Source organism: Spermophilus citellus (assembly GCF_964194105.1).
Source record: "Spermophilus citellus genome assembly, chromosome: 8".
NCBI classification, from domain to species: domain Eukaryota; kingdom Metazoa; phylum Chordata; class Mammalia; order Rodentia; family Sciuridae; genus Spermophilus; species Spermophilus citellus.
Window position 1 is genome coordinate 134,430,477 of NC_138189.1, and position 20,492 is coordinate 134,450,968.

A 20,492-nucleotide genomic window follows, 5' to 3' on the forward strand; every position below is an offset into this window, starting at 1 on the left:
ATCAGCCGAGAGCAAGCGGAAAGTTGAATTAGCCATTCATTGGTCACATTGCAGCTTTATGACACCTGATTTTTATTAATTATTTTCATGAGTTATATGAGAGATAAGCATGGGATGGACCATTTGCTCCATTCAGGAAACTGGGACAGAAAAGACACAGCCAAATCGAACACTTGGAAAGAAAGTCAATATTCATGCAAAAAGAAAATCAAGGTAATATAGGCAGAATAAATATGGCAGACCCTCTTTGAAAGGCTGTTGTGAAAAAGACTTGGAGAACTGTTTTCTGCGATGATCATGAATCATATTTAAGCACAGACCATCCGATCTGACCTTATGAATCCACAGGTGCAATACATTACACAGGTATAATCAGTAGGCCACCAGTGGTCTAGCAGTTATATAGTCAGCTTCTGTTGACAACGTAAGGCTTGGTTTTGTTTTAACTCCCTTCCTTACAGACTTCTAGCATAGTTAAAACTCATAATCCAAAAAATCAGGCCCAGGAAAGGAAATGAAGCACAAGAGACTTTATCATGTGGCCAAATTAGACCATTTTGCCTGATGTACTGTCATCTCTCAATGAAGACAGTAGCCATCGGTTATATTGAAATGACCATTTGGAGAATGAAAAAGACAATATGGGTCAATTAATAAGTCACCATTATTAATATGTATGCTTATGTCATTCTTACCCGTTCTCCTATGAATACCTGACCATAAAAATTGAAGAGAATTTAGGAAACAAAGGACTACCTATCACACGATGGTAAATTATTGCTTTACTGCTCACATTATCACACTTCAAAGACTCCCATCCTTCTAACGTTGGGCCTGCACAGCAGCTCTAGCAGACCAGAGGTGATTACTGGGGTTAATCTGTATTCTGAAGGATGCAAACAGCAATATAAATGGAATAGGATCGTACCTGGTGCTACTTAGATCAGATGCACTGTGTCCTTGACTTGCTATGAGCAATGTGATCAGCCTGCCTGATTTCCCATACACTAGCTCGGACTTGTCTCTAAGCTATGTAGCATGTTTCAATTTTCTGTTCTTGACTGAAAAGAGGAGAAAGAAAATCTTTCCTGATTTTAACAATAGCATAAATGGTTACCTGTCCTGTCCTCTTGCATTGGCTAATGGTAGAAGAACATTCAAAATCCATCTCATATGTACTAATTCCATAAAGTCAAATTTCATTAAAGAAGCTGGATCTTCACTAGTTAGGAAGTACCCATAAGGCTACAGCATAACTTCCCACCATTCATTACATACACACCATGCATATCCAACCTTAAATACTACAGCAAATGGGCAAGCATTACCAAAATATTTTTACAGAGTGCTTAAAAACTTTAATTTGAGAGGATAATCATTAGTCTTATTGAACTTCCAGAAATCTGACCATGAGAAATGGGAATTATATGGGGAAACCGTATAATTTGTTTCCTCCAAAAAATCAGTTTGTGGCGGAAAGGCCAGCTGTTCCCTTCTATAGTGTGCAGTTGTTGCTAGGATGTGTCTGCCTAGCCAAGAAATCCATCTCTGGGTTCTCTGGCATTACACTGGAATGCAAGCGGAAGAGATGCATGCCATCTCCAGGATGAAGGGCTGAAAGGACATGTGTGCCTTCCCTCCCCTGCTCCCCCACAACCTGCCAGGTGGAGACAGAAGACCACCAAGGTCCCAGGGATGAGGGAACCCCAGAGGGAGGGAACCTGTGTCCCCTCAAATCCAAGAAACAGGACCCCACCAAGGAAAGGCTAATTTCCCAGTTACCAACCCCCAAAAGGGAATTGAATAATTCTTTGTCTATGAATCTCCTGACAAAGAATTCAAAGCAATTATTTTTAGGAAGCATAGAAAGCAACAGCGGAACACAAACAACTCAACAAATGTCAGAGAAACAACACAAGGACCAAATGGGAAGTTCAAGCAAAAGAAACAAAAGATACAGGTGAGAGGATAGAATATCGATGATATGCAGGAAGAACGAGCCTCAAGATCTAAGGTATGGCCTGAGGACTGTGAGTGGTAAAATCATATTGGATATGGCATTCAAGCTAAATGAGTAGATTTTAGCGCTCTTGTATCAAAACTAAACAAAACAAAAAAGAAGGGGGGATATAACTATGTTGAGATAATAGACATATTAATTATCTCCACTGTAATAATCGTTTCCTTTATTTCTGTATCCCTTAGCATCATATTATAAACCTTAAGTATACTCAATAAAATTAGTTTAAAACTATAAACAGAAATTCTACATCTGAAGAATACAAGGAGTGGAATGAAAAAAATGCAATAGAGAGCGTCAGGAGCTGACTTCTTCAAGCAGGACCATGCATCTGGGAAGTCAAAGGCGAGCCATTTGAAATTATTCAGAGGAGAAATGGAGAAAAATAATAGAAATGAATAAGGAAAGCCTATGGGATTTATGGGACACCACACAGAAAAGTAACATAAAGATTATGGCAATACTGGATGGAAAAGAGAAAGAGAAAGGGGCAAAAGATTAAAGAAATATTGAGTGAAAACTTCCCAAATCTGGAAAGATATATCTGGACATCCAGGTACATGAAATTCAATATTTTCCAAACATATTCAACCCAAAGAGGATTTACCAATGCACATTATAATTAAACTGAAAAATTAAACACAAAGAGAATTTTGAAAGTAGCGAGAGAGAAACTCAACGCAATTTCAAATTTGATTATAAAGCTCTAGTAGTCAAAACAATATGGTCCTGGAATGAACAGACATAGAGAACAAGGCCACAAAATAAAGAGCCCAGAAGTAAACTCATGCACATATCAGTAACTGATATTCAATAAAAGCACCAAGAACGAACAACAGGGAAGTTATAGTGTCTTCAAAAATGGATGTTGGTGGGGCTGCACACTAGTATAACTACTCTGGAAAGAAGTGTGGAGATTGCACAAAAAACCAAGGATAGAACCACCATATGACCCAGCTTTCCCACTCCTTGTTATTTTTCCCAAAATATTAAAATCAGCATACTATAGCAAAACATCCACCTCAGTGTTCACAGCAGCACATTTATGGAATCAACCAGATACCTGTCAACAGATGAATGGATCAAGACATTGTGGCATATGCACATGATGGAATTTCTACTCAACTATAAAGAAGAATAAATTTATGGCATTTGCTGGTAAGTGGATGGAAATGAAGAACATCATGTTAAGTAAAATAAGCGAGACTCCCAAACTCAAAGGCTGAATGACGTCTCTCATATGAAAAAGCTAGAGTGAAATAAGGAGAGAGGAGGGAAGAATAAAGACACGGGAAGCTGAGTGGAGTGGAGGAAGGAGATGGAGAGGCAGAGTGGAGGGATGGAGAGGGGAGGAAATGTGGAATGAATTCTCATAAAACTGTTAGGTGCACATTTAAATATGCCACAGGGAATTTCATCTCTATGTGGAAGTAAAAAGAACCAACCAAATATAAATAAATAGATGAGTGAAAGGAAGTCGAGCAGAGTAGAGAAAGGAGAACAGGAAGGAGGAAGGAGAAAGGGAGGGAGAAGGTGGGGAGCCATGAACTGGAATCCAATTCCATGCATAAGTGATTTTGTTGGAATGAGCCCAACTACTATGTATAACTCTAAAGTTCTAGTAAAAATATAGCACACACCACTATGTCCAGTGCATGTGGACTCAAATAACCATGTTTCTAGTCTATGCACTTACTATGCAATACCTCTCTTTATATTATGATTTTATCATGATTTTACAGTGTATTGTTTCTAGTTATTGAAAAAAAGTTTAATGTAAAACAAAAAAAAAATCAGTGTTGGGAAAAATTCATACGATACACAAAAGAAAGACATTGAACCATATCTGACACCACACACTAAAATTGACTCAAAAGAAATTAAAAACTTAAGACCTGAATGAAACTATAAAACTTCCAGGAGAAAACACAGGTCTCGTCATTAATTAGTCTTGATAAAGATTTGTTGGATATGATACCAATGGCCCAGGCAACCGAACGGGAAAGAAACAAGTAGAACCTTATCAAACTAAAAAGTCTGTGCTCAGCAAAGAAAACAATTAACAAATGAAAAGGCGATCTATGTAAGGGGAGAGAAGATTTGCAAACCCTATCTGAGATGAGAGGTTACTATCTCCAGTGCACAAAGAACTCATACAAATCAATAACAAAATCAAATACAAACTAAAATAAAGTAAAATAAAATAAATACCCTGATTGAAAAATAGGCAAAGGACTTCAACAGACATTTTCCCATAGAACATATGCAAATGACCGAAAGTCATATATGAAAAGGCGCTCAACATGGCTCAGCATCAGGGAAAGGCCAAACTAAACCACAGTGAGATGTCACTGACACCATCAGAAAGTCTAAGGGTAATAAGTGTTGGTGACGATGTGGCAAAAAGGGACCTTTATGTGGTGTTAGTAGGAATACAAACTGGTATAGCCATTGGAAAAAAATATGAAGTTTCCACAAAAAATTTAAAATAGAATTACCATGTAACATAGCATCCCAAATCTAGGTATATATACACATACATACACACACAGGAAATAAAATCACTATCTTAAGGGAATACATGTGTTCCCACATTCACAGCAGCATTATTCACAACAGTTAAGATAAGTTAAGATATGGAAACAAAGGAAATACCCTATAAAGATGGATGGATAAAGTAAATGTGGTATATACATCCAATGAAATATTATTCAGCCTTTAAAAAGAAGGAGATCCTACTGTTCAGGATATCATGATGAGTCTGGAGGATATTATGCTAAGGGAAATTATCCAGGGACAGAAAGAAAGATACTGCATGATTTTGCTTACATGTGGAGTCTTAAAAAAGTCAAATTTATGCAAACACAGAGTAGAAATGGTGGGTCCCAGGAGCTATGGAGTGAGAGAAATGGGGAGATGCTGGTCAAAGGTACAAACTTTCAATTATAAAATGACTAAGTTCTGGAGACTTAATGTACAGCTTGGTGGTTGTAGTGAATAAAAATGTATTCTCCAACTTTGCAAAGAAAGTAGATCTCAAATCTTCTCACCACACACACAATAGAGTAAGTATGTGAGATGATTGACACATTAATGAGCTTTATTGTAGTCATCATCTCACAATGTGCACATATATCAAAACACCCTGTTGTACAACCTAAATGCATACAATTTGTATTGGTTAATCCTACCTCAATTAATCTGGGGAAAAAAGAACCTAGAAAGAGAGACACAGCAACCTTGGTGAAAGGGGAGCTGATCAAGTTGCCCTTACCTATGACATCTGCAGTCTCCTGGGTACCAGCCTGGCAGGGTGGAAGATCGTAGGCAGTGTCTTTTAGCATTACCATTCTAAAGGAAACAAGTAGGAGAAACAAGGTATAAATTTATAGGTCTATAAACCACATGGAGCCTGGACCTAGAGGAATTTTCGCTTGGTTTCTTAAACGTTTGCTTCTTCTCTCCCTCTTTTCCACACTCCCAGCCATAACCCCACACTGTCATGAAATCAACCCAAGTTGGACTTCCTCATTGCCTTTAGGGATTTGCTTGTTCTCTGATTTGTCATAAAAGGGTAAAATTTTCAACTTCTTGCACATGAAAAGCTCAAACATTAAGTTCATAATTATTTCAACAGGATTTATGAGTGTTTCTCCAGGGAGCTGCTTTCAAAATAAGATAAGTGCTGTGCATGGAATAGGAGAGATTACAGTAATTACACTGGCTTCCAAATAAAACTTAATGGCAAGCTGGGTAGCTTGGGGACTCCCAGATGCTGTGTCTATCCTTTGAAACACATCTGTATCTCAGTTTCCCTGAATCCAGATATGAAATTCTTTTTAAGCAAGCAGGGATTTACTGGAAAGCACAGGCCATTTTGTATGGAACGGACACAGCACTCAGTTGCTGGAGTGTAACCCTTAGTGGCAGTTGCTATAGGACCTCTAATTGAGGGAGGAGGGTCTCCAAACTGCAGAGACCTAGAACTATGTGCTTGGGTTCCTGCAGGGAGCAATTAGGGGAAGAGAGACATTGATGTCAGTCGAAGGATCCTAAAGTGCTCCTACTATACAAGTGTTCAGACCAGCCCTGGTCATCTCAGAGACAGGGGCTGCTAACCCACCCTGTACCTTTCATCTCCTAACCTAGAACAGCATTTGACTCATATGAAGGTATTACATTTTTAAATGCAATTTCTGAGCCCAATCCCTCATAATTATTTTTCAGTAAGTTTGGGGCAGACAGTTCCAATATTAGTAGACAGTAGGTCAGTTTCCTGATTTCTGTGGGAATCACTTCTTTGCTCCTTTTTATATTTGTTTAATCTCCTTTTCTTTATATATATATATATATATATGTATATATACACATATATATATTATATATGTGTATATATATATAATATATATTTTATGTTAAGTAAATAGGAATACATTAAATATATATTTAATATTTAAGTATAAATAATTATATTTAACATATTTATATTGAATACATATTAAAATATATTTAAATATATTAAAATATATATATCTTTAAACCACCAAACATTATGGTTTGGGCTAATTTTTAGTTTTATATAAATGGAATTATACAGCGTGTGTTTTGTCTGGCTCAGAATGCTGAATATTTGTGACATTATTTTTCATATTTCTTACTACATGGTATTTCAATAAGCATCCTACTGTCTACCCATCAGATGTCGATATCCATCTACATCAATGGGCCCTCCATATCTAGTTTCCATACCTACTGATTTAACAACTGCCAATTGAAAATATTTTTTAAAAGTTGTGTCTTTACTATGTAAGGATATTTTCTTCTTGTCATTTTAACAACTATTTGCATAGAATTGATATTGTATTATAAGCAATTATAAGCCATCTAGAGGTGGTTTCCAGTATCCAGGAGGATGCTGTTCAAAGGTTATATTTAGACGCTACCTCACTTAATAGGAGGGACTTGAGCATCTTCAGATATGGGCATCTGTTGGAGGTCCTGAAACAAATCCCAGAATGATGGACTGTAGTTGGTATTTATTCTACACTTGGCTTGTGTTAATTTTTGCCCAGTGTGAAAAATGCTGCTGAGAACACTCTTCTATGTGTCTTTTGGTGCCTGTGTGAAAATGCATTTCAGATGAGCATACACTTGGAGTGGAATTGCTAAGTCTTAGGGTATCCATAGCTTCAACTGTAGAAACTAAAACCAAACTGTTTTCCTGAGGAGTTATATCAGTGTACATTGCCACTAGTTGTTAAGAGACTTCACAGTTCTGCACCGAATAAGCCAGCAATATTTAAACTTGCATTTTATATGTAAAGTAGATACAAATCCTTTGTCAATCTCTGAGTTAAAAATCTTCCTCCTCTGTCAGGAGCGTAGCATGCCTGTAATCCCAGCAGCTTGGGAGGCAGAGGCAGGAGGATCATGAGTTCAAAGCCAGCCTCAGCAACTCGGGGAGACTCTGTCTAAATAAAATACAAAACAGGGCTGGGGATGTGGTTCAGTGGTTGAGCACTCCTGAGTTCAATCTCTGGTACCCCCACCATCACCTCAAAAAAAAAGTCTTTCACCTCTCTATGGTTTGTCTTTTCATATTCTTGATGGAATATTTGATGGGACAGAATTAACTAATTTTAAGTAGTTAATTTTAGTTCAGTTTATCTAACTTATTTCTTGGGGTTTGTGCTCTTTATTTTCTATTTTCAAAAATCCTTGCCAATCTCAAGGTCATCACCATAGTGCCCTTATTGTTATGTAATGATTTGCCTTTAACAGTTAGGCCTTCTTTCACCAAGAATGAATCTAGTGGGGTTGAAAGCACAGCCCATCTCTGCCGCTTTGCCATCTTTTTAATACACCAAGTGCCAGTTATTGGCACAAGTTTGTTGGTGGCTCTTCTGTTTCTGTGGTCTCTTGACTTAATTACTGGGGCTTTATGACAAGTTATCTGTAGAACAAGCCTCAAACATTGCTCTTTTTTTCACAGTATCTTGGCTATATCATGGTTTTAATTTTCATATAAATTTTAGCATCATCTTGTCAAGTTCTACAAAAACAGCTATTAGGATTATATTAAGTCTGGGCTGGGGCAATGGTTCTGCAGTAGTGCACTTGCCTGGCATGTGTGAGGCACTGGGTTTGATTCTCAGCACCACATATAAATAAATAAAATAAAGGTCTATCAACAACTAAATATATATATATATATATATATATATATATATATATATATATATATATATATATATATATTTAAAAAATAATTGTATTAAATCTATAAATCAATTTTGGGAAAACTGATATTTTTACAATATTCAAGCTCCCAATCCATGAACATGGTTTATCTCTCCATTTACTTTGATCATCTTTATTTTTCAATCACTAATATTTTATAGTTTTCATGAACATGGTTTATCTCTCTATTTCTTTAGGTCTTCTTTATTTTCTTTCACTAATATTTTATAGTTTTCTGTGTGGAGATCTTGTTCATTTTGATTATATTTACTCCTAGAGACTTGACATACTGTAACCATGCTCCATGTGAAAACTTTTTAAAATTTCATTTTAAAACTGTTATTCTTAAGCACATCTTATTTCTTGTTTTAATTTAAACATTCATGAAAGTTTCATATCATGCTATATTTTTCTTTATTATAATAAGTTATATTTATTGTTTATCATAAAAAGGTTTCAGCTCTCCATTCCACACATATTTCTTTTCTACTACTGCTGTAAAAAGCTAATGTTTGGTATTTGTCCTGTAACTTTTAATAATCAGTGCCACTTCATTTGAGAACCATGACGTGACATACTGCTTTTTTCACTTAGGGATTTATCTGCGTAAGTACTTATTTGGAAAGGAAAACCACTGTGTTTCAAACAATTTGGGACTATTCTGAAGGACCAGTCATAATTATCACAGCTTTTCATCTTTTCTGGGTTTGTATTCCTTGTAAGCAACGAGGTGGCTGACTGGGGGAAGCAAGGTTGAGATGGGGAAGTTAGCTTTGTTCTAGGGTGTGAGGGAGAAAATGCCCCCAATAGCCAATGTCTCCTAAAAGAGTTATTGAGAAGCCCCTGAAGTGACATCAAGTTTACTTTGGGGTTAGAACAAGTTTTTCACCCTCTTCCAAAGCAGCATTTCCCATTGCTTTCTGATTGTCAGAACCATGTGAAGCCCTCAACACATATACAAATTCACCAGTGCCTCATAATCATAGTTTCCCAAGGGAGTGACTTGAGTTTAACAAGAACTGATCATCGTCATAGTCAACCAAGGGCAGAAACGATCATTTCTCTGAAGGACTCTCAAGCTGATGTGAGTGTTCAAGTTAAAATGTACAAATGACACTATTTTTTTTTAAATCAAGTTCTTGAAGTTTTTCTTGAGGACACACTCCTAAGGTTATTGCATATCTTTGGTTGATTTCCAGAGTTTTTGAATTGATTTTGACAATTTTTCAAGGAGTGTACAAGAATATATTAAGGGATGGATATATAGCAACATATGGGGGAATGAATATCCAGTGGTCCTCTCTGCATTCTGAAAGCGCTGCCCTTTGAAACTTTAAAAGTATTGAGATAAAACATACATAATATAAAATATACCATTTTAGCCATTTTTAAATGTATAATTTGGTGGCATTAATTACATTCACAATGTTTTCCAACTGTCACTATATCAAAGTTGATCCACCTTTTGGCTGTTGCTTTCAACAAGATTTTTATAATGATGTTTCATTTATAATTTAATTAAATTTAAAAAATTTTTATTGTGATTAATTTTAACCCATGGGTTACCTAGGAGTATACTGTTAAATTTTCAAATATTTGGATATTATCTAGTTCAATGTTTTAGCTTAGTTTCTAGCTTAATATTTCGTGTCAAGGAACATACTATATATGATTTGAATTCTTTGAAATCTAATACTTTTTAATGGTTCAATGATCAATTTTAAAAAAATATTCCATTAATTATTTTTTACTATTTATATATATTTTTTAGTTGTAGTTGGACACAATACCTTTAACTAATTAATTTATTTTTACGTGGGCCTGCACGTGCTAGGTGAGCATGGTACTGCTGAGCCACAACCCTAGCCCTCCATTTACTTTTAAAAAAGTATATTTTTAAAAACACATCCCTGTAAGTATATCAATCAGAACAAATATCATAATTGTGTTGTTCAAATTTAGTATTGACTCACCAAAATTGTGCTTGTTGTACCAGTTATTGTGTTAAAGTATTCAATTATGACTGTGGATTTGCTTATTTCTCTCTTTAGCTCTTTTAGCATTAATTAGTGAATTATATTAATTATTATTAATTACTATGTTATTAGATGCACAGAAATTTGGAATTTTCTTATCCTCCTATGTGATGGATTCTTCTATTATTATAAACTGTCTCTCCTTAAGCTTAATATACTTCTTGCCTTCTGACCATCCCTAGAGAAGTCCTCTTCTCCCTGTCCTCCTCCTCTCCACTTCCTATATTTTAAGACTGTTTTTGTTTTTAAAAAGAAGTTGTAAGTTCACAGATAAAGTTAGAGGATGATACAGAGGTCTACCATAACCTACCACACCTGCATGGCTTCCCTGTTATTCACATCCCCCATCAGAGTGGTACATTTATTACAATTAAAACATAATTGTCCAAATCCATAGCTTACACTCTTGGTGTTCAACAGTCGATGGCTTTGGACAAATGTATAGTGACATATGATACATATGTGATGTTATATGACACTATAACAAAGGATGTGTGTGTGTGTGTGTGTGTGTGTGTGTGTGTACATCCTCCTCCTCTTTACCAACCCCTGGAAACCACTGCTATTTTTACTGTCCCAATAGTTCTTCCTTTTCTGAATTAGAAGCATACAGATTTCATATTGGCTTCTTTTATTTAATAATATGCGTTGTTTCCTCCATGTCTTTTCATCACTTGACGGCTCATTTCTTTTTATCACCGAATAATATTCCATTATATGTATGTGTCACAGTTTACATTTACACAGTTTACATTTCCAAGTTTGGGAAATTTTGAATAAAATGACCACACACATCTATGTAGAGGATATAAGTTTTCAGCTCTGTGGGGTAAATACCGAAGTGTGCAATTGCTGAATCTTATGGTAGCAGTTAAAGTTTAATTTTGTAAAATACTACAAACTGTCTTCCAGTGTGGCTGTACCATTTTGCGTTCCCAGCGGCATGAAGAGTTCTTGTTGTTTTAATTTGCATTTCTCTGATGATATATGATGTAGAACATCTTTTCAAATTCTTGTTTGCCTTCTGTGCATTTTATTTTATGAGGTATCTACTAGGGTCTTTGGCCATTTTAAAATCAGAATACTTATTTTTGCAATGTCGCATTTGAAGAGTTCTTTGTGTATTTTAGATAATAGTCCTTAATCAAATATGTCCCTGGCAAATATTTTCTCCCAGTTTGTGGCTTCTCTTCTCATTGTCTTGACATTGACTTTGTTAAAATTAAAACTTATCTGATAATAAACCAAAGTCAATTATTTCTTTTATGGACCATACATTTGGGGTTGTATCCAAAAAGTTACAAGTTGCTGGGTGTGGTGGCACATGCCCCTAATCCCAACAACTCAGGGGGCTGAGGCAAAAGAGGATCACAAGTTAGAGGACCACCTTAGCAATGTAGCAAGACCCTTAGCAACCTGGTGAGACCTGTCTCAAAATAGTAAATAAAAAGGACTGGTGATGTAGCTCAGTGGTAATGCACCCCTGGGTTCAATCCCTAGTACCATAAAAAAATTACAAGTCAATCTAGGCTTTCTCCTATGTAGGAAACTTCTAGAAGTTTTATAATTTTGCATTTGCATTTAGGTCCATTATCCATTTTGAGTTCATTTTTTTTTTTGTGAACAGTGCATGGTCTGAATCCAGATTCATTTTTGCAGGTAGATGTTCAGTTGTTCTGAGACTGTGTGTTGAAAGGAGTATCTTCCCCATTGTGTGGCCTTTACCCGCCACCCCCCGCCCCGCCATTGCACATCAGTTAGCTGTATTTATGTGGGTCTATTTCTGGGCTTCCTGTTCCATCACATTGATCTATTGGTCTCTTCTCTTGCCAACACCACACTGTCTTGATTACTGGAGCTAAGTGGTAAGACTTGAAGCTGAGTGGTTGTCGGTCCTCCAACATTATTCTTCTCCAATATTGTGCTATTGTTCTGGGTCTTTTGCCTTCCCATATAAACTTTAGAACCAGCTTTTTAATGTCCCTAAAATAACTGGCTGAGATTTTGAATCAGATTACACTGAACGTACAGACAAATTTGGGAAGAATTCACATTTTGACAATGTCATAGTCTCCCTAACCATGAACATGGAATCGCTCTTCATTTAGTTCTGCTTTGATTTCTTTCAGCAGAGTTTTATGGTTTTCCTCATACGGGTCTTGTGAGATTTATACCTAGTTATTTCACTTTTGGAGAGTGTAAACAGTATTATGTTTTTCATTTCACTTGCTTATTGCTTATATATAGGAATCAATTGACTTTAAAAATTTTTTTATTTGTCAATGTACCTTTATTTCATTTATTTACATGTGGTGTGGAGAATTGAACCCACTGCCTCACACATGCTAGGCAAGCGCTCTACCACTGAGCCATAACCGGAGCCCTCAATTGACTTTTGTACATTAGCCTTATATTCTCTTATAATCTCTTATTAGTCAATTCCCCTGTGTCAATTCACCTATAGAAGGACCTCTTGGTTTCTTCTAGCTTATGACAATTAGGAATAAAACTGCCAAACATTCATGTGGACATAAGTTCTCAAATTGGGTAAATACCTAGGAACATGAATTCACATGGCAAGACTTTGTTTAGTTTTGTAATAAACCACCATGCTGCTGTTTGTAACAAAGCTCTCTGTTTCCTTCCAGGTATGAATGGTTTCTCTTTCTGCCATGATTCTTTCCCCTCATCAGACCACAAGTTCTTTGAAGGCAGGGACCATATATGTGTTGATCACTGATGTAGCCTTGGCATTCAGCTTCAGACTGTATACATAGAAGGACCCTAAAGAATATCTGATTAATGAATGAGCAGACAAACAAAGTTTCAAGACCTGAACATTTGTAGTTGAGGATCTGGGGATGGAGCTCAGTGGTAGAGCATAAGAGGCTTGGGGTTCCATCCCAGGATGGCAAAAAAATACACACATGCACGCTGGGTGTGGTGGCACACCTGTAATCCTAGCAACTCTGGAGACTGAGGCAGGAGGATTGCAAGTTGAGGCAAGTCTGGACAACTTAGACTCTGTCTCAAAAAATAAAAAAGGGCTGGAGGTGAGACTCAGTGGTAAAGCACCCCTGGGTCAAATCCCTGCTACCAAAACAAACAACAACAAAAACTCTGTGAGTGTGTGTGTGTGTGTTTGCACTATATCCCTGCCTTAGGAATTCCAAAATTCAGCTCTTATTTTAACCTTGACAGACCTAGGATTGGCACTGAGATCCCATAATACAAGTTCTCTGCCTCACTAATCTCCATTCTCCCATCCCAGTATCCTTCTTTATGCACATTATATATTTTGCCTATTGTGGTTAAAACTGATTTAGAACCAAATAATCAAGACTTCCACCGAGTTCCTTCTGCCTCACATGATAGGTTTTCTTCTCTGTTTATAGTAAGTATTCTTACACGTACTGGATTGTGCTTTGGGCATTTTAGTATTTTTCTGGTTTAACACACTTGAAACAATCAGTCATTTCACTTTTTTATTCCAATAAGAGTCCTTGGACCATTAATCAGCTCCCATAACTATATCATGTAGCCACACCTATAGAATTTTCCCCTAGGAGACTTACAGCCATGTAAAAAAATCTCTCTCTACAGCCTTACAAAATTTTAATCAAACAGCTTTTGCTTGGAATTTAAAAAGACATTTGTCCTCAGGGCTAAAATTAGCCAAGAAAAAAAAAAGATTAAAAACAAAAGCAAATATAGAATGTAATCAGTACTTTCAAAATGAGCTCAATCTGCCCTTCATCTTCATTTATAACGCTTGCTTCTCCTTACCCTTTAATGGGACAGGCAGTAGTGTGCAGAGAATCTATTTATGAGTCTGAGGGCTCCAAACAGATAAACTTCGCAAGCTTGTGGCCTTCTGTGGTTTGCAAGGTCACAGAGAGCTTTGGTTGGAATGATGCATATGATGATCACACTCTGAGTAGCCACACACTCAAAGTCTTGTACATTTTTACCAGATGTCATATGTCTGGATTGTTTTTCAGGGCTATTAAATATCTTTTTTTTCCTACCTTGGTGAATGGATCTGTTTGGATACTGGCTTTCAAACACTATCTGATTTCAGACAGTTGCCCAGAAGTATTGGAAGACTTCTCTATCTGGACAAGAGCTGCTTTGGGTATCACAGAATTAGCAAAGGGACTGCAATGTTAATAGAAGTGTCAGCGAACTACGAAAAAGACAGACTGTAAATTGTTGGAATAGACCAAACACGGCGCCCAAATGGGAGGTACTTCTGACATATGTATTGGCTTCCAGCCCTTTGTTTTGATGATTTGGAAAGACCTGGAAGGAAATGCAACTAATATTTATTAGGGCAATATGAGGGCTATCCTTTACATCTGAAGGTGGAGCCAGCCGTCTCACTGATTTTCAAGTAGGTGTCCAGAATCTGGGGAAGATATTTACAACTAACAATGAGAAGGACAGAGCCTTGAAGTTTTCCACATTCCCCCTGACACTAGGAAGTGTCTCGTGCTCACCCAGTCCTGCTTGACAGCTCCCCAACAGTGCTTGGGTTAAGTGCTTCTTTGCCAGGTGCTCACTCTTTCCTAGGGGCATGTGCTTTTCCATTCCCCACCGGGAGGAAACCTGCTTTACTTAGATCTTTCTTGAAATACCAAACCCCTCCCGGACCTCAGACACTGATCATCTGCTTCCTTTGAACTGAGTATTTCTTTCTGTGGTTGTAGTTGCTGTATCAAACTGAAATTAATTTCTGCAATGTGGGCCTATCCCAGTGCCTGGCTTCCAGGAAACACTCAGAAAATTGACTCTGGGGCCCTTGACACCTTCATCGACAACTTTCTTCCACCTCTGAGGGAACTTTCCAACTCCTGAAAGTGGAAAAACCATACAAGAAACACAGTGATATTCTCAGAAACATCTCTTTGCTGCAAAGACAACACAAAATATGCACAATTTAGTCAATCACTCGCTTTCATCTCATTTCAGGAGTTGTAGTTATCTGTCATTTTAGGAGTAGTAAGGAGAGAATGGAATCATCATTTTGGCTGGTGACTGACATTTAGCTCTTCTTCCCACTGACATTTACTGAGGGAGATGCACAGGGTCAACATCTATGAAGACTCTCAAGATCCACAATGCCCCCTTTCTTCTAACAGCGCTCTTGTCTATTTATAGCGACACATCCAGGTGTAAATTACAAAGGAATCTTACTGTGGACGCTGAGGCTCGTGCTGTCGGCTGACTGGGAACTCATCCAGTTGTTTTTTCCGGTAACTGCCCTCATAAGTTGTCATGCAGGAATTAGACCATCGGGTTTCATTCTGCCAAGATGCTCCGGCCTTGCGTCTGATCACCTCAAACTCTTGAGAAGTGAGAGGGCTGAAGGGCAGAAGAATTTGTGGGGTCAAGTATAAGAAGTGTGACATAGCTGTTGATGGTCTGCGGGGAATGACCACTGCTTAAGCCCTCTGAATAATGAAGAATTAATTCCCTTCTAGGGTCAGGAAGCAATGCATGAGGCTCCCCAAACTTCATAACTCTGACCGCTCACAGAGTGCGGAAGAGTAACTGTCTTAGGTACAGTTGCCAAGCAACGGGTCCCAAAATTCCGCAAATCCTACTCCTCACTCACGCACAAGTTTTAACCAACAAATTTATTTAAGTTATATAACTGCTAGTCCCTGCTCTACGAAATATATACTGCTTTGCCATTACATCAAGGAAGCACTCGGCAGGATTATTGTCTATTTCTGCTTCATGAATAAAGCAGTGAATCCTAATGGTTTCAGAAGTTGGGAATAATATTTAAAATGATGGGGCCAATTCCATCTCCCCTACATACCTAGCCTCCAAGCGCCTGGGATAGAACACAAGCTGCTTGTGATGTCAACAATAGCAGGTGACTCAACAGCTTCTCATGTGTCACAGAGCAATGGTACTGACACTAGAGTCAAAATAAGCAGAAGCCCAGAACCCAATCCCACAGATTCTGACTTAACTGGTCTGGAGGAAGGCCCAGACATGGGTATTTTTTTAAGAGTTTAGTTCTGGAAGGTTCTAAAGAGCAGCCAGGGTTAAGAATTGAAGTCATGGCCATGCTTTGTTAATTATGTCAGGGTATATCCTGGGGTTGTATATAACTAAAAATAATTTTTAAAAAATTTTTTAAAGAATTAAGGTCATGGAAATGCCATGGTGAACTTTGTAAAGGTGGAGAAGAGAGAGCATTCTATCTTCCTCTTACAGGCTCCCCCCATACTAATTATCACCCTAACTCTGGTTAGCGTGTTTGTCCCTTCTCGCTTCTCCAGATTAGCAAACAATTCTTTGGCAACTTCAGATGAAACTGATCTTTTGACATGACTCCTAACTCCGAGAGCAGCAGTCTCAAGCCTCAGGGCTGTGACCTGTGGAATTCTTTATAAACACTAACCCCAGGCCTTACCTCAGGGGGGCTGATTGGGGTTCTGCAAGTAGACCCGTTATCCGTGTGGAAGAGAGAATCTCCATCGGTGACTATTGGCATCAGTGGGGCTTGTTCAACCTAAGACCTCAGAGATGGGTTCTGTCTGAGGCAAAGCCCAGGCATCTCCATCTTTATAGTTATTGATTCTGATGTGCTCAATCTTCAAAGATTGGGCAACGGTGCTCCAGGGGTTAGATTTTTAAGTCTTAGAGGGAGGCTGACCCAGCACATGGTCTGTTTCTCCAAGAATGAAATTATTCGCAAATACTCGTTAGTGTGTTACACGAGGGGTTTCTTTTCTTAAAATGTTTAAATATGGAACATAAGCACCTTTGCCCTAGGAAAATGATCTGGACAGATATCTGAAAGCTCAGCTGCTCTTACTCATGGCATTGAAGTCTTCCAGAGAAATCCAGATGAGCTTAACAACAACAAAACACACCTGGTTTCCAGGAACAGCTGTTTATTGTTTGAAGCTTTAACTATTTAAGCAAATAATGGTGGTTTTACTTTTATATGTAACAATGCCAGCAATATGTATTGTTTGGAGACAGGAAAATAATAGAAAATTATGACAGACTATTGGTAAAAATTTTCTTCTCAAATTATATGGTGATCTATAAACCCATGTGCAGTGAAAGAAGGTCTTTTAAAAATAAATTGCAGTGTACTTTATTATCACTTTCCTGACCTCTAATATGTTTCTTTCTCCCAGAATCAATTATATTGTTTTAACAATTATAACCTCAAGAACCGGAAGGAATAACATTTAAGTGAATATGTCTACTATTATCGAGTTTATATGGAGTTATGGACTGATAGATGTTGAACACGTCCATTAAAAATAAGTTGGACTTGCTGGGGATGAGCAAGGCCCTGGGTTTAATCCCGAGCACTACCAGAGAGAAAGAGAGCGAGAGCGAGAGAAAGAGAAGAATAGAACAGACTAATCTAATTTATTATAACAAGTATTTATGAGAAGTCTGAGCCAGGCATGGTAGCTTGTAATCCTGGTTACTTGGGAGGCTGAGGCAGGAGGATGGCGAGTTCAAATTCAGCCTTAACAATTTAGCAAGGCTCTAAGCAACTCAGTGAGACCTGTCTCTAATAAAATATTAAAAAGGGCTGGGGATGTGACTTGATACAAAAAAAAAAAAAAAAGAAGAAGAAGTCTAAAAGAGTCCTCATGTGCATTCTTTGTTCTCATATTTTATGATGAGGTGGTTGTTTTTCATGGAGGCTAGCATCCAGCACTGAGGTGTATGGTGTGGCTTCATGTGGGAGAGTCTGCCCTAAAAGCTGCTTTTTTTATAACTGCATCCTGGTCAGTTGTGTTCTTCAGTTCCCAGCATGTATAGTGCGACCAGGAATCCAATCAAGAACACTGTGCCAATGAACTCTAGATAGTGAGTACAATTTAGCAAAAATAGGGGCTTCTGAGTAACCGAGCTCGTAGCAAAGAAAACCAATTAGGTGCATGCAAGCCAGCTGATGGCAAGGGAGCGGTCCCTGGGCAGGCCTGGACCAGGCTTGTAAACACAGCTGAGGATTCGAATGAGGTGTTAATCGACATTCCTTAAGCTTCTTGGTCAAGGAAGTTTAGATCAAATTGGGAGTCATGTGTGTCTTTGCAGTGGGACTTCCCAGAGCTTTCAGTACTTCAATGGACATCGTGCATCTTGTAAAGGGGCCCAGCTTCTGCACATCTCTTAAACTTGTTTGACCTCAAAAATCATGGGGAGGGGGCAATCTCTCTAGGGACTGTTATTCTATGGAATGGTCAGGACCTGAAGACCGAGGTGATGGCTGGCCGTGGTCACCAAATTTATTAAAGCTTAACTAGATCTATAGCCTAAAGCATGGGCAACCGGCAAAAGGTTGATCCAGGAGGATTTTGTTTAAAAAAATGATAACATCAAGCAGTAAAATAAACATACACACCCAGGTAATTATAAAACCCATATCCAGAATTCTAGAAGGCTCTTCTGAATGCCCCTCTCCAGTCAAAACATCACACACACACACACACACACACACACACACACACACATGCACGCACACACACATACCCTGCTACTATAAACCACTATTTTGATTTCTATCATCATAAACAAGATGTCAGTTTATGTTCTGTGAAAGCAGAAACTCATGTTACTGAAAGATGAATCCAGGAAGAAACCAAGGTAAAGAGCAAGGAAGACTAAATTCCTGGGGAGAAAAGACCGTATTTGAAGATGAAGCTTCCATCTCAGCCTGAATCTGCCTCCTCCCTAGAAGGTGGCACATTCTGCTATTTGCATGAGTGTGGCTCACATCTGCGTCAGCACACACAATGGGTGATGGTAACCGCTGGAATCTTTCAGTTATAATATTTACTCCCAGTTCTTGATTTTGGTGTCATTTCTTCATGCTTAACAGATGTGTGATTGGGAAATTTTTAGTAACACATCAAAGACTGTGGTAGCTGGTCTCAGGAAACAAAGAACCACTTATAACAGGGATAGATGGAAATAAAAGAAGGAAAGAAAAGAAGAACAAGGAAAGGAAATTGATTAAATAAGTGAGAAGTCTCAAAGGAGGACTATTTTTAATTTGCTTTCCCATAGTTCATTTGATCTGGTTTATTATTTGAAAACCAAAACTGATTACAAATAGTGTATCCATTGTGATCCCAATTTGGTTTAATAAAAAGTGTGTGTGCATGTGAGTCTCTATTGAGGAGGAAAGTCCTGGAAGGCGAGACATAAAATGCTAATACTATAGCTGAGTAAGAAGATATGCATGATTTTTATATTTTATATTCTTTTCTTTATTTTCTGAACCTTTTTACAATGAACACATGTAGCATATAATCAGAGCCAAAATGTTGTTTTGTAAAAACTAAAACAAATTATGTGCATCCACATGTCGTCAATCACTCCGTCTTGCGGGGAATCTCTCTTGGATGTGCTTTTGGATTTACTTTTTCACTTCTGTCTAAAGCCTATGCCTTAAGGAAGAAAATCAAAACATTGAAGGCAAAGACATTGGAAAGGGTTAAGGTTTATATATGGACCCCAAAGGGAGGAAATGAACGTTTCTTTCCAGGAGACCCTGTCTATCCATAGATACCCACATGAGGTGGTCTTCAGATAGCGTCCTACATCCTCAAATGAACCCAAAGGCTTATTATAATAATCAAAACTAAAAAAAAAAAAAAAAAAAAAAAACAACCCACAATAGTGGTTGTGGCTTGGTGGATTTCACAGTGGCAACTCCTGGGATAAACAGGTGGTGATGGTGACTGACTTCTTCAGCTTAGCCCGGGAGAGAGCAGGGAAGCAGATCACAGGCAGAGTTGGCTCCTCTCTCCTCTGCTATAAAATCCAGCCATTGCTGTTCCGTTCCATTTGGACGGCAGTCTGTCTTGTGTACAACACATTGTTAAGATAATCAAGAGTCATTTGGAAGGATATTTTAAAAGGTCTTTACAAGCTCTGTCCTTGCTTAACTCCCACCATACGTCAGAACAGTAGTTGGTAAATACAGAAGAAAGTACTTATATGTTTCCAGCACTTTACTAAGCATTTAACACTCATCAGCTCTCTTAATTCTCACAAGCACCCTATGAGGAAGTACCACTGTTGTCCCATTTTACAGGGGAGGAAACTGTGCAGTGGCGTACAGCTAGGAAGTGGTAGAACTAAAGCTGGAACTCCAGCAAGGGCTGCAGAGCTTGAACTCTGTGGGCCACTGCATTTTGCTT

At 38.0% G+C, this 20,492-nt stretch overlaps 1 protein-coding gene across 4 annotated transcripts in view; it reads right to left on the reverse strand.

Annotated features, from left to right (window-relative positions):
• LOC308655020 (uncharacterized protein C4orf51) overlaps positions 1-16,190 on the reverse strand; it is a gene marked incomplete at its 5' end in the record, with an annotated part of 43,000 nt that extends 26,810 nt beyond the window's left edge. For 3 of the 4 annotated variants that reach the window (XM_081304790.1, XM_081304792.1, XM_081304791.1), the window contains 2 exons: positions 5,295-5,371; positions 15,493-15,707. In XM_081304790.1, coding sequence (XP_081160916.1) covers positions 5,295-5,371; positions 15,493-15,707 — 292 coding nt within the window. Of the gene's footprint in view, positions 1-5,294; positions 5,372-15,492; positions 15,708-16,123 lie in introns of those variants that run through there. The other variant, XM_081304793.1, reaches the window with a different exon arrangement.
• Positions 16,191-20,492: the final 4,302 nt, after the last annotated feature.